The sequence below is a fragment of the Punica granatum genome, chromosome 5 (assembly GCF_007655135.1).
Source record: "Punica granatum isolate Tunisia-2019 chromosome 5, ASM765513v2, whole genome shotgun sequence".
Lineage (NCBI taxonomy): Eukaryota > Viridiplantae > Streptophyta > Magnoliopsida > Myrtales > Lythraceae > Punica > Punica granatum.
Window position 1 is genome coordinate 3,681,898 of NC_045131.1, and position 13,717 is coordinate 3,695,614.

Here is a 13,717-nt window from a genome sequence, read left to right on the forward strand (position 1 = left end):
TTTATAAGTGATTATGTATCACAACCAATCAATTCGAGCTTTTGGGTTGTGAATCCAATCGCTTATAGGCCCAGTGATATTTTACAAATATGTTCTCCGAATAAAAAAGAAAAAGCAAAAGAAGGTGTAATATGTACATTTTATCTTATGGGTACTAGCTTCACAGCTAAATATTTTACGATCACTTTTCCCTAGGAAAAATAAATATTCTTCTCATAAGTTTGATCAACATGTTGATGTGGTAAATTGATAATTTGCATCAACTTCTTATAATTTAATTGCGGTACTGAATAAGGCCTCCCCCCAACCCACCCCACCATTATGAATAAGAACTGCAACATCGAAGTTCGATATAGTCCCGGCAAGGCTATGCGTCCTTGTAATTATAATTTTATTATATATACTCCTTCGAACTTTGGAATTAATATATTTCATGGTCTTAGATAGTCTTCCTGGTCAATGTTATTAATCGGGCTGGGCAGGTTGGGTATCCTATAATTGTTATGATCTTGATCCTACCCACACATACTCGATTCTTAAATTTTTAACAATCTACTCTTATGTATAGAATCTCAGTTGTACGTGTATTTTGTGATATATCAAAGGTCTCACATACTCATTTAAAAGTTATTCTTTTGTTTCCTTGCAGGGGATTGTAGAATCAACATCTTCCCATGCGTTTAGAAAAAATTGTAGGGGCCAATTTAATAACGTATAAATAATTTTTAAAAAAAAATTTGCCGGCGATAACGTAAACATATGCGACACTGACAGTTTGTATAAGTTGGAGTTGTCTCCAGAAGTTAATTAAAGGGGAGTTATATGTTTAGCATCCATGGCCAACAAATTTCTAAAATCTAAATTGTGTCTATATATAAAAAAATACATATGGTTAGTTAATAACTTAATACATTTCAAGAAAAATAGAAAGATACATTTTTCCATTATATGCATATATATACATCATAATTTCAAGGGTTCGTCTATCCTATGCTCTAAGGGCATAAAATAAATAATCATCCACTAACATGGAAAACACCTATATTTACCATTACTTGGCAAACACAAATTGATATAACCATCAAATAATTGATATTCATCTCACATATATGTCGAGCCCTCAAGTACAACTCACCCCGGTAACAATCATTGGATCTCGATACCATGAATATACATACCATGCGATGTAATCCGGATTCGATATTAATTCGGATCCAGAAAGTGAATACTTGCAAAGAAGGAAAAGGAAAGAGGAAAAAAGACCTTCCGGGAAGTTTTTCCTCCTTTCATCATATTAGGGAAAAAGAAACAGGAAAAAAGACACCTCCCAAGTGGCCGGTTTGACATTTCCACAACATATATATATATATATATAATACATTCATTTAGGTAGGGTTTTTTTAAAGGTTTACAAGGAATTTCAAATAATTTGTAAGTTTCTTTGTATTCGTCTGGTCCCCTAATTATTTACGAATCCAACCTCCTATTTGTCTGCGGCCCTTTTTGCGTAAAAGGGCAAGCCCTGTTTTGGAAAAGTAAGTGGTTGATCGCCTTTTTCTTTTTTTTTTTCTTTTTTTTGTGATGGACCTGTGATTTAGGTTTAGGGCTGGAGCAAATAAGAAGTTGTATACGTAAATTGTTAGGGAAGATGATTAGTACTTATGACGAGGTGAAAAGGAATTAATAAGTTTATTTCAATTAGTAACTTTTTATATCACGTGACGAGATTTGATAGTAAAAAATAACCTTTCGCTTGATATTGGGAAGGTGTCCTTTTGATGGCTCCGTGAAAGGAGGAACCTTCCAAAAGGGCTTACAGCTAGTAAGCGATCGATCCTCCCTTTGTTCATTTATGAAACAAACAAATGATTTGGTCAAAAAAGTGGATGTCAAGAGGACATTCAGTCAACATTCAGCAGAAGAACGATCATATCAATGGAGTATTAGCTGGACAGAAGATGATGAACATCAACGCAAACACAACGAAAGGGACCGATGACTTGGTCTTGGAAAAGCCCGAGTCGACCGTGATCATATACATAATGCGATATCTCTAGCTGTAGAAATTCTGGCATATATATTACGCGCTACAAGCATGAAATATATATGAAAGGTCAACGTTTATGTGTACCATGTACGATATATACTGACATGTAAGATGTGCCATACACACTTACATACCATGTTTAGGTCGAAATAAGATAATTGTAGCAGTTAGTGATGATTTGATTAATGATCAAGTAATTTAAAGGAACACGGGGTCTCTCTTGGTCCCATGTCACAGAAATTTCCACCGTCGCCTCCGCCGTCCAAATGCATGTCGGCTCCACCCCCACACACTTCTTAAGGAAGGAAAACCTCATAATTTTTTCCACGAAATTTCCCGGGAATAAAAAAAGAACACAAAAGAAAAATCATTCCAACCAAATCCGAAGTTTGCATCCTCCATTCTCTTCTAGAGAGACCTTTTTTCTCTTTTTTTTCCCCTTCTTTAATTAAGAATCGTTACCATGGGTATAATAAAGCAAAAATAAAAGCTGAATAAATTGATATGAAAAATCTCGCGAGTAAAAATTAAGTGCTTAAAAAATTGATTAAGCAATTAATTAGTTAAGGAAAGAAATTTATAGAAAGAATAGATGATGATAAGAATGAGAAGAAGTTTTGTGAGAGAATAAACAATACTGATAAATGAAAAATGACTTATTTCATTAAGTCAAAATTTTCTATATTCATTAAGTGATTTTTTTGTTTAATGATTAAGTAGTTTAGACTCTCATCTCTCATTTTTTCCACTTTCTTAGATTTATTTTCTCTTATAACTAATTTATAATTAACTTTTAAGTATTTATTAAATTAACTTAAAACAAACACAACCTAAATCTCTTAATTTCTTTTTTCGGTTACGAAAGAGCCCAATGCCCAGTACAATAAAAGAGAAATTCTAAATAATTAGTAAAGGGACATGGATAGTCCAACTAAGTATCGAATTTACAAATTTTAAGTCAATGGACAATGGCGCATGCCACTGCGCTACACTTTTTTTTTTATCTAAATCTCTTAATTTTTTAAGGATGATAATTGTGAATGCATCGCATCTAATTTCAGAATTGGTTGGATGCTCTCTAGCATTGACTCCGAGGAGACTTGGAAAAAATGGTGAATAAATTCAAAATGGAGAAAAGCCAACTCATGTGAGCCTTTTTACTATATGAAAAGGAGAACTCTCTCTGGCAATACAACAGACCAAACGATCTCGCAGTGTGCCATCTTTTCCACATGATACTTCCTCTTTGTTTCGTCTCCCTCTCTTCTCCTTAATTCTGCAGATTAGTCGATCTTCACGTCAAACACCGGTGTTCGTCGCCCTCCATAAACGTATATACGCGCTATATACATGGTTATCTTCTGTAAGAGCTTTGTCATCGATGATGTCGCAGATGGGGGAATGAGGAAGAAGAAGGCAGCGGATGAGGTGTGCACTTGATGATTTCTTAACTTGTTGATATATATACCCTCTTCCGCCGATTATATATATGTTATATCTGGGCATCATTGGATGTATATGGGTCACTTGTTCGTATCAAAGAGATTTCAAATTAAATCCGTTGTTTGATGGAGTTTTGTTTGAATATGGCAGCGCCAATCAACCAAAATTGGAAGCAAGAACAATGCCACCGATGGCAGAAACAAGAAGAATGTCCCTGTGGTGGCGAAGGAACCTAAGGTTGCTCCAGTCGAGCCAATGGCAAAAGTAGTAAAAGCAAGTGATGGTACGTGAAACCCCATCTCCGTATTCAATTTAATTTGTATGCAGTCTAGTATTTGGTTTCTCGGAATCAAGTTAACGCGCTGAAATATAGGTCACCGACATATATGTTCTCTTTGCAACAGAACATTTATCCTTGCTTTGTTATTTACTTGTTCTGTAACAGGCACCCGAACTAAGGGGAGGGCTGATCATGACCATGGGGCCTCTGCAATTGCCCCAGCACCACCTCATGGTACGGACATACCGTTGGCCAAGCATAGCGCAACAAGTCAGCCGCCGCCATCACCACTGCTGCCACAGGCTGTCAACCAGATGGTTCAATGGCCGGATTCAAATCCAGATGATTATAAGCAGCTTCTCGATAGTTCTCCTTCGCTTCAGGCTCGTTCTAAAGTTAGCAGCCTCCAACTCGTGAAAGGGAGTGGGGGCAACGACCATAACAGCAAGAAATTGCTCGACAAGTTGGACTCCTGGCTCCGGAAGCGCGAGCGGAATGACCTTAAGGTGGACACAATTAATTAATTTCCCTGGCCGTATTCCAAATCGATAACTGGCTTTATGAAGGCACGACATTTCCTTTTTTGATAGATTGATTCAGATTGAAGGACGTAAACTCCGTTCATTTTATGTGATTGCTTCGTACGCAGAGTACAAGCGTGCTGGTCTTGAAGATGACATTGCACTGCGAAGGCTGCGTCCGCAAAATCCGGCAAGCTCTGAAGAAGTTTGGAGGTAAGTTATCATACATAGGCTTTTATGCTGCCTTAATGCGGAGACAATCATATACACCAACAGTCATAATTATTTCTACTCAGGAGTCGAGGATTTTGCCTTCGATGCGGACAGAGATCTAGTGGCTGTATTGGGCGCCGTCAACGAGGAGAAACTCGTTTGGCACCTGGAGCGGGACCTGAAGAAAGAGATCACTGTGGTTCTTTCAGCGAAAACGACCAACAACAAGGAAGCTGCAGTGCCGGCTGCTGATGGTAGGAACAAGAAGAAGCCAGACGTTGCCGTTCATAAGCGCAGCAGTAAGAAGGCCAAGGAGGGCGCTGCTGGTACCGGCCAAGAGGTGGACCCATTAACTCCGCCAGTGGCCGTGAAAACAGACGAGAAAAAGACCAAACCACGCTGCTCACCTGCTGTAAGTGCCGGAGCAGGAGGGGAGGGGGAGCCGGACAGGGCCGACATGGACATGCCTTTAGTCCGTGAGGTGCATTCATCTTTTCAACTGATGATTAATTTGCCCTGTCCACATATTTTCGCGTGTCCACCGATGCTGACTTCGATTTTATATGTGGATGTTTGCAGACTACCAGCACGCTGAACTTGAGAATCAAAGTGCATTGTGATGGCTGCATTGAGAAGATTCGCGAAGCCATTAAGCAATTCAAAGGTATAAGATCCTCCGATCATTAATCATTCGATTCACCGACATTTTGATATATATAATATGAGTTAATTAGTATCTAATATTGCAGAAGCTGTCGACTCGGTCGACCTACAGGTGAGCAGCGACCTTGTGACAGTGATGGTGGCGGTGGAGGGGAGAGTGGACATGAGAGACCTCATCCTTTACCTCAGCAACATCTTGAAGCACGAGGTGGAGGTGGAAGTTACTAGAAAAAGCACCGGTGCACCGGTCGATGAGAAACACTGCATCAAGCCACCTGTCGACCTGGAGAACAAGTACAAGAAGGGTCATCCGGTAGCCAGTTGTGCTGGTATACAGGGTTGCGTCAAGCGAATAACTCCAGCAACTCCGCTGCCGATCTATGTGAAGGACATCAACGGGAGAGCGAGTGAGAGTGTGCCGGTGACAAATAATCCGAGCAGCTACGGCGTACATTATTATGGTAACAGTGGCGCCAACCACCTCTTACCTCAGAATCTGGGCACGTTCATGGGAAATCTCGACATGTTCAACGAGGAGAATCCTCATGCTTGCTCCATCATGTGAAGTTTGTCTGAATTTCTCCTGGCACTGTTTTCATCTACTGATGAAAACTGGATGGTGAAGGGACTGAGCAAAGTGCCTGCCCGAGAGATTTCCATTTCATCAAAGTTCCATAGAAAAGAAACAAAGAAGGTTTTCGATTATATGTCGTGTCGTGTCGGTGATTGGTTGGTTCACGGATTTCATTTTCGGTTATTTGGGAGCTACGGCTGCTCTGGCAGTTGAGTTTAGGTACATAATGTGGTGATGCTGGGATCATCCCAAAATTTAGAATTTCCTTCTTGTAAGCATTCACTTTCTGGATTCTAATATACATCGCATGGTATATATTTAGGGAGTGTTTAGAGTCAGGAGGCTCATAAAAGGTGAGTTTTTAAGATCATCTAAAAAATAACAAGATTCTCTTGTTATTTATCAAGGAACTCATTATTCAGTATGAGTTTTGTTGTATTCAAATAATAAGTTTCTTATTATTTAGCATGTAATATTCAAAAATAATAATTTTCTTATTAAATAAGAAGTGTCTTGCTATTTAACAAGTTTCTTATGATTTCGTTACCGACAATTGTCCAACACGTGATGACCTGGTGCTCTATAATTGATCCCTTTTAAGGAGCCTCATGAAGAAAGTTAATTCCATTTATTTATGGTAGCGAGATGTAATGATTGTTACCGGGTGGATTGTAACGAGGGCTCAACATACAAGTAAGATGAATATCAATTTTTTTTATGGTTATAATATGGAAGTTGCAATTGCATAAGTATCGATCTCCATACATTCAGATCCGAGCAAAGGAAATCCATACTCGTGTCATGGAAGCCTCGTTGAATCATGTATTATAAGCTATCGGCATGTCATAATCAAATCTCGTGAACGCATTCCCCGCTTAATGTCACAATGATCATGATGCGCGTAACCTAGGCAAATGTGCATATGTTCAAATGGTAATGCAACTAATCAAGCAATGGCAGCTCCAAATACTAACATAGCGTTAGGTAATGAAGTTAAGTTTAATTTAATTTGATTTAGTTTGATTTGAAATATGAAGACAAAAATAATTGAGAAAAGTGTGTGAGAGAATTTAAAAAATAAGATATAAAAGTAATGATTGTGTTGGTGAATTGAGGAAAAAATGTTAAAATTGATGAAAAATATTGAATAGTTGGGATAATTTAATATTAAAAATTAATTTGTAATGATAGATAAGAAAAAAAATATGAGAGAGAATTAAAATAATGATGATACTGTTGAATTGAATGAAAAGTAAAGTAAAGTAAAGTTGAGTAAAATCAAATTTTGTTACCAAATATAACATAAATCTTGATAAACATGTCAATTAGCACCTTGACCTCTCCTCAATCTCAATTTAATGGGAAATACTAACATGATCTCATGTTATGTGAGACGGAGCCATCACAGCCATTCATACACAGGACCCAAGTGGAATTCACGCATAGTGAATGGCTGAGATCTCCATGTCACATGACATAAGGCCATGATAGCAGCACTGCAATTTAATATAATGGTTGGCTTTGGGGTTGGCGGATTTTGCCGACGCCATAGAAGAGTCAGGAAGTCAACGGATTTGAAGTCGAAAGTCTATGGAAAATTCAATCGGACCGTCCGTACGGACCGGACAACCTTCCTGGTCCATTCTAACATGTCAGGACCTAGCTGTTCTCTCCGCCCCCACAGAGGACCATACGTATTGAACCCATCTGCCGGAAGACTGCATGACCATTTTGAAATCGTTACGCTCAAAGAGCGCGGGCGGTTCTTATGGGACTTATGTTGGCACATTTCGAAATCGATACGCTCACGGCACACATCCGGTTGTCATAGGACTTGTGTCGGCACCACACCACTAAATCGGAAGAACTAACTTTTCTTCCTCCACGCTCGATGCTAGGTTCATGCTGGAACCTCATGCGCTGGCCTTCCAATGCACACCAGCGAACTTCGATGGGTTTATCGCATTCACTGAAGTTTTCAGTTGCATCTTGGTAAATAGATCGGCAGCAAAAGAATATTCCGTTATTCGATAAGGGAAAGTTCCATTATGGTATCTACATGTAATTTCACCCAAAAAAAATTCTGCACGTGACATAACTCGATGGAAAAATGGTATCCAAAGTGGACCGCGTCCAGCATATGTTCGCAGAGACAGATGAAATGGCCATTCAAACGTTGGCATTAATGTCCACAGTCACGTGTCCCATGCGGCGAAATTTCATTCCCCTTTCCTTTATCAAATTCCTTATCCCTCCCCCTTCCTTCCATTATAAGTCCTCCCATGGATTTCTCAGAATAGTAACCATAACAAGTCTTCTTACAAAAAAAAAAAACTAATCGAATTGAGTCGAATTGTAGAGCATGTCTGTTGGGAAGAGCTGTGAAACAAAGAGCGAGGGATCCTCCGTGAAGCTCAGGCCCTTCATCCGGAAGCTGCAGAGGGGTCTCCTGCTGAATTTATCCCCGGAGCGGAGCGAAACCAAGCAGCTCCCTGCACTGCCCGATGATGTCCCGGAAGGGCATTTTGTTGTTCTTGCAACGGAGGGGGGAGAAGCGGAGAGGTTTGTTGTTGCACTGGGATATCTCACCGAACCGGCATTTCTGCGGTTACTGGAGAAGGCTAAAGAGGAGTACAGGTTTGAGCAGAAGGGAGCTCTCACAGTCCCCTGTCGGCCCCAGGAGCTGCAGAGGATCCTGCAACGCCGGAGGAGAAAGCTGGTAACTGCGCGGTGTGCGTGCCTTGTAATGCTCCGATAATCGACAGTTTCTGATGTGTACTCACAGTGATATGAATATATTTGGTTAACTTAGTTTCCTCGTATTTGTTCATTCTTTGCCATGGATTTATCCCTCTTAAACATTCCGACACAGCATCAGATGCTTTGTTGTTTGTTGACATTATGAACTTGTTGAATATCGCAACTACACTGACGGTGGTGATGACTCACTCTCGAACTCGACACAGTGGAAGAGAAGACAAAGAATACAGTGAAGAAGATGTTACTGCTGGATTGAATTTCAAAGTTCAGACTGTGATTCAACATCCTTGCACCTTATTTTCGTCATTCAAAAATCGAAACCGGAAGCTTTTCTTTTGGTCTAGCAGGGGGAAGCGCATCCGGCTTCACAACTCTGTATCAAGCTTCATACGTGCTGCCTGTCCTATTCCATTCTCCTTAAAAGTCACCTAACATGATTGTATTAGTAAATATACTACTGCGAGGGTGCTTATACTAGTAGCGCATGAATGAATGTATATGCTATTTTACGTCCGAACAGTTGTTGGGTCCCACCGGCTCTCTCAAGCAACTCGATATTGCCATCACAGCTGCCTCAATAGATGCATCTTCGCCCTGTTTCATCCCATCAAACTTCCGTAACTTCCGTCTTATTTTCCTTGGTATATTAGAATGAGATTTCAGCAGGGGAGGGAAAGAAATGACATTACCTTCTCTTTCCAGTAGAAGAAGTTGCCGTATTTCCCTGCCAAACGACTCCAGAAGCTCCGTGGAATGTCTAGATCGACTGAAGCCCCCACATTAAAGTTTAATATGTTGCCTGTTATGAGGGAGAATACTATTGATCAACATTAATCTATTGACGATCGAGCAAGAAACAAAGAAACAGATAATCTGAACTAATGTGCTTTACCAAAGGTGGGATCTGCAACAAAGACAATGGTCCGATCATCTACATTCCAGAAATCTCTAATTGCTAATCCTGCAAGTAAATTGTAACGCCAATCAATATTCTATAAATTTTCAAGAACTTGCTGATGTGAGATCATTAACATGACATTAAGAGATTGAAGATCTTGCATTTGTAGCATACCGGGTGTGTCGGGATAATTCTGGGCTAGGACTCTAAGCTTGAACCCGGTGTCTCTTTCAATGTCAGCAATCTCCTGGGCTATTCTTCTTTCCTGCGGATAAATTAATAATCACGGGGCTCAAATTCTTAAAAACATCATGTATACTTAAATCTGAGCTCCGAATTTTATGAAAGAGTTGTCCTCTAATGCGTCTAAGAGTAAATTTCCTTGAGAATGCCATAAATTTCTTCTCCATGTTCTTGCAGATAATTACAATGGTCCCATTAGGAAAAGGAGATTCGATAGACTTACCTGACCGTCGGAGAGGAATCCAGCGACATCAATAACGGGAGTGAACTCTCTGGGCAGCAGCTCAGGCTTGTTTACTCCTGACTTCGCAGCCTCAGCATTCCCGACTCCTGCAAAACATGCAGCATCTTTCATTTCAAGCCCACTTCGTGTTCCATAGGATAAACACGAGTCTTGAATTATAACTATCACGACCACAGCAATCTGATGTAGTAGTTCCAGACATATAAATGAACGGACACATACAGGCACCCTAAGGCCACAGTAGTGGAATGGACAGAATCTGAACGTTCCTATATTTATATACATATTCCTTGGTACTAAATGTGACATAACATCATAATCTCATCCTAATCAAAGCCTCATACTTCAGACGTTCTCCCTTATTTCACCTGGTCCACGTCTCACCTCATAAGACCAGTCATGTTGTTCCGGGATCATGACTCCGGCATTGCTCATAACCATAGAGAAGCTACTGAAAGCTTATTGAAAATTCAGAAGACCGTTACCGGTGAGTGCAAGCCCCAATGCCAGTGTTCCCGAGAGAAGGAAGTTGAAGGACTTTGAACGGAGATCAGAGAGGAGGCAACTGAAGTTGGTCAGTCTACTGTGGACTGAACTCGAAGAGGCCGGAAAGGACAGCTGCGATGGTGCCAGGACGGGTTCTGCAGTTGCAGAGGAGAGGAGCTTAGCAAATGCAAGGGAGGAGGAAGAAGATGGAAGCCTCAAAAATGCCATTCTTTCGCTTTCTGCGGTCAGTGGAGGGACACAGCAGTGCTTGGTTTGGATAAGGCGACGGCTGTGGGTACTTTTGCTCTATGTGGCGCCATCGTTTTCTTTCATTTCAAGGTGAAATTATTAGACACGTTGAACACCAATGTCATACGTAATTCGACCAATCATAACTAATCATGGAGCTCAAATAGTACAGTTACGACACACTTTTCTCACGTGACAAATCCCAGTCATTAGTTATTGAAAATATAGCCACCTGATGCGTCACGATTTCCATTAATTTTGTGGCATCAACCACCGTTGGAAGTACATTGACCGCCCTAATAATTATTTGGTAAAGTCGAAAAAAATTCAACAGCTCAAGATAGTTGGGATCATGTGCACTGGTTCCATTCCATCGTGCTTACGTTCCATCATACGGAACAAAGTGATACCGACAATATCAATCAAATGCTTCTACAGCTCAAAATAGTCGATATCACAAAAGCGAACTGGGGACCGTAGTTCACATGGTTCCTAAGATAATCTCAAAAGCAGGTAAGAGATGACATGGTTCTGATTCCCATTTTGCAACAACATTTCATTTGTGCTATGAGATAACTTCATGGGAAGTACACGGGCCAGTTGAAATAGTACGAGTCTCGGTGATCCTTGTCCATGTACTCATTCCACTGCAACACAAGAGAGAGCTCCATGAGAATTCCCTAGATGCACTCTCTAGGATGAAACATATTTCCAATTCTAGAGCTGAAGTACCAAAAAGCACGGCACAACAGCAGCCGTATCGAGAGATGTACCTTGAATTTGTAAGGCTGGTTCTTTGCCCTAGCTTTCTTCCAGTGATATTGCTCAAACAGAAATGCTTTGTCATGCCAACTGCAACATAGGTTAACTCAAAAAAATGAGAAACATAGCGTAGTGCATAGCGAAATGAAAAACTGCAGATAACTAACTCATACAGGCCCACGAGATCTTTAAATAGGAAAGAAATTTGTAACAAATTAACAAGGTCCAAGATGATTACGGCTTAGCCTTGGTTAAAACTGTATCAGTAATCCAGCAATGATCTAATATTTATGCACGTATTGAAATACAGAACCATATCCTCAATGTCTAAGAGGAGTAAACAGAAATACATAAAGCATTTTACTATTTTCCGGCTCACCGTACATTCACAACCTAATTTAACTTTAAGCAAAGAGAATGACAACTGAATGAGAAAGGAGAAAATGGCAGGATACATCAGGATTGAGAAATCTAGCTTCATCTGTCCGAACCATTTTGCCCCCCTAATGCTACTTCTATAGATGGCAACACTATATCCTGTACAGCCATCCACCGTCAAATTTCCTTGCAGAAACAAATGTTTACAAGTCACACTACAATGAACAAGAGCAGAACATCTGAAAAGAAAATATTTGGTACCAGACAACAACACGAATAAAGAGATATGATCCGCCAACTGTATAACATGCACAATGTTTTGAGTCATCTAACTTTCACATCAACCAGAACATCATCCAGCAAAAGGTTTAAGAATCTATAGTAGCATGATGCAGTTAGGTTTGATAAATTGAAAGCACGAAAGACAGCTGAAAAACAAAAAAAAACATAAGCTTTAAATGCCAAGTCACCTGTCACAAAACAAGACACAAAATTCTCATCCGATTAGTTGAAAAGTTCATATCTTGTACAACTAAAAATGCTGGAAGACAAGCCAAGGGTTTATCTTCAGGAGCATCGGATTTAAGAAGACGAGTATGATCGCCAGATACTTCTATCAAACACCGAAAACAATGTGACTAAAATCTTTCCGAGAACCGAAAACCCATTAACGCGAACTGAAACCGTAATGTCCGAGATATCCATCAGAGGCTGCTCGGAAACTCAATCAAGCTACAATCACAGCTCTTACCAATTTCTCAATTCCTCACGATCAATCACACAATCCAATTCTAGCTTCAAAGGCCATGTGAAGCATCAAGAGGATACAAATTCTAACTAAAGAGGCCATATGTCATCAGATACAGGTTGCTTATGCAGTGAAAGCTCCCCGGCAAACACGAACCATCAAATTGAACAGAGAAAGCGAAGAGTTTTACTGCAGGAGGGCGTAATAGAGGTGAGAAGCTTGAAGAGGGAAGTACTTGAACTGATTGGTGAGCTGCCACATGTAGGGATTGAACCAGGTGAGGGCAGAGAAAGCGGCGGACCCTATCCATATGTTGACGAACCGCTCCGGGTCGGCGTGCGGCACTCCCGGGTCCCCCCGATACGCGTTCCCGAAGTACTTCTCCATTCTCTCCCTCTCTTTCTCTTCCTCGGAGGTGAGGATTGAAGCTTCCCTGAGCTACCGCCGACGATCGGCACGGAGATGCTATCTGCCTGGGTAACTCCGATGAGGATGAGCAGCTGAGCACGGCGCACTCTCTTCACTTATTATCCTCCTTTTCTTTTATCTTCAAAAAATTAAAAAACAAAAATAAAATAAAAATTACAATTGCCCAGCTGTCCCTGCAGTAAGAGGGTTTGCCAAATTACCCACTCATAATAATATTTTTATATACTAGCTTTTTTATTTGTGCGATGCAAGAGTTATTGGTTAGAGTGATTATTTTATGTATATTCTAAACCATCAAATATTAGTCCATACTATAACAAATTAAGAATAATTGGAAATAAATTATAATTCATAAAATGATATCATACTTAGAAAACATATTATATTTTCTTAAATATTAAATCTAAAAAATTATAATAGATAAATTTCACATATTTTGTAAAAAAAAAAAAAGAAGTGCAAATCATCTATCATCATAAATTCTTCTTACAAATTCTTACTTTTAAAATATTTTAAATATATTTATCTTTTATTATTTGAAAAGTATTAATATATAAATATGCTTATTTCATATCAATATATTTTTATATTAATTACTAATTATGTCGAAATTTTTTTATGGATATGTTATTTTAAATAATTGTATTTTTCTAAATATATAAATTTTGAGATTACATTTTTCAAAATCAAGAATGTACTTGTATAATAAAATTATTATTAATTATTTAATGATTCATATGTATTTATTAATTTGATCCTAATTGTATATATATTGGCAA

At 39.4% G+C, this 13,717-nt stretch overlaps 4 protein-coding genes across 4 annotated transcripts; 2 read left to right on the top strand and 2 right to left on the bottom strand.

Moving 5' to 3' along the window:
- Positions 1-3,194: 3,194 nt before the first annotated feature.
- On the top strand, positions 3,195-6,214 carry LOC116206716 (heavy metal-associated isoprenylated plant protein 5-like). Its single transcript, XM_031539512.1, has 7 exons — positions 3,195-3,475; positions 3,641-3,773; positions 3,936-4,276; positions 4,420-4,504; positions 4,588-4,985; positions 5,084-5,168; positions 5,254-6,214. Exons 1-7 carry the CDS (start codon positions 3,398-3,400, stop codon positions 5,730-5,732), a joined length of 1,599 nt encoding a protein of 532 aa, XP_031395372.1. The 5' UTR covers positions 3,195-3,397; the 3' UTR covers positions 5,733-6,214.
- Positions 6,215-7,997: 1,783 nt separating this feature from the next.
- Positions 7,998-8,563, top strand: LOC116208602 (auxin-responsive protein SAUR71). Its single transcript, XM_031542131.1, has one exon. It carries the CDS (start codon positions 8,104-8,106, stop codon positions 8,497-8,499), a length of 396 nt encoding a protein of 131 aa, XP_031397991.1. The 5' UTR covers positions 7,998-8,103; the 3' UTR covers positions 8,500-8,563.
- Positions 8,564-8,726: 163 nt separating this feature from the next.
- Positions 8,727-10,681, bottom strand: LOC116208601 (thylakoid lumenal 15.0 kDa protein 2, chloroplastic). The gene is made up of 6 exons (XM_031542130.1): positions 10,372-10,681; positions 9,866-9,972; positions 9,574-9,664; positions 9,394-9,462; positions 9,191-9,300; positions 8,727-9,095 (listed from the first exon to the last, which is right to left on the bottom strand). The coding sequence occupies exons 1-6, from the start codon at positions 10,598-10,600 to the stop codon at positions 9,003-9,005; spliced, it is 699 nt and encodes a 232-aa protein (XP_031397990.1). The 5' UTR covers positions 10,601-10,681; the 3' UTR covers positions 8,727-9,002.
- A 281-nt stretch (positions 10,682-10,962) lies between these two features.
- On the bottom strand, positions 10,963-13,039 carry LOC116208603. Its single transcript, XM_031542132.1, has 3 exons — positions 12,745-13,039; positions 11,395-11,473; positions 10,963-11,268 (listed from the first exon to the last, which is right to left on the bottom strand). Exons 1-3 carry the CDS (start codon positions 12,894-12,896, stop codon positions 11,200-11,202), a joined length of 300 nt encoding a protein of 99 aa, XP_031397992.1. The 5' UTR covers positions 12,897-13,039; the 3' UTR covers positions 10,963-11,199.
- Positions 13,040-13,717: the final 678 nt, after the last annotated feature.

What these genes read in the sequence shown, in the direction of transcription:
- LOC116206716 (XM_031539512.1), top strand. Translation starts at nt 3,398, where the DNA reads ATGGTTATCTTCTGTAAGAGCTTTGTCATCGATGATGTCGCAGATGGG. An exon ending in AGTAGTAAAAGCAAGTGATG is followed by an intron (nt 3,774 to 3,935) that starts GTACGTGAAACC and finishes GTTCTGTAACAG; the next exon opens with GCACCCGAACTAAGGGGAGG. An exon ending in GCGAGCGGAATGACCTTAAG is followed by an intron (nt 4,277 to 4,419) that starts GTGGACACAATT and finishes CTTCGTACGCAG; the next exon opens with AGTACAAGCGTGCTGGTCTT.
- LOC116208602 (XM_031542131.1), top strand. Translation starts at nt 8,104, where the DNA reads ATGTCTGTTGGGAAGAGCTGTGAAACAAAGAGCGAGGGATCCTCCGTG.
- LOC116208601 (XM_031542130.1), bottom strand. Translation starts at nt 10,600, where the DNA reads ATGGCATTTTTGAGGCTTCCATCTTCTTCCTCCTCCCTTGCATTTGCT. An exon ending in ATTGGGGCTTGCACTCACCG is followed by an intron (nt 9,973 to 10,371) that starts GTAACGGTCTTC and finishes CATGTTTTGCAG; the next exon opens with GAGTCGGGAATGCTGAGGCT. An exon ending in TGTTGCAGATCCCACCTTTG is followed by an intron (nt 9,301 to 9,393) that starts GTAAAGCACATT and finishes CCCTCATAACAG; the next exon opens with GCAACATATTAAACTTTAAT.
- LOC116208603 (XM_031542132.1), bottom strand. Translation starts at nt 12,896, where the DNA reads ATGGAGAAGTACTTCGGGAACGCGTATCGGGGGGACCCGGGAGTGCCG. An exon ending in CAGCTCACCAATCAGTTCAA is followed by an intron (nt 11,474 to 12,744) that starts GTACTTCCCTCT and finishes CCTATGTTGCAG; the next exon opens with TTGGCATGACAAAGCATTTC. An exon ending in ACCAGCCTTACAAATTCAAG is followed by an intron (nt 11,269 to 11,394) that starts GTACATCTCTCG and finishes CTTGTGTTGCAG; the next exon opens with TGGAATGAGTACATGGACAA.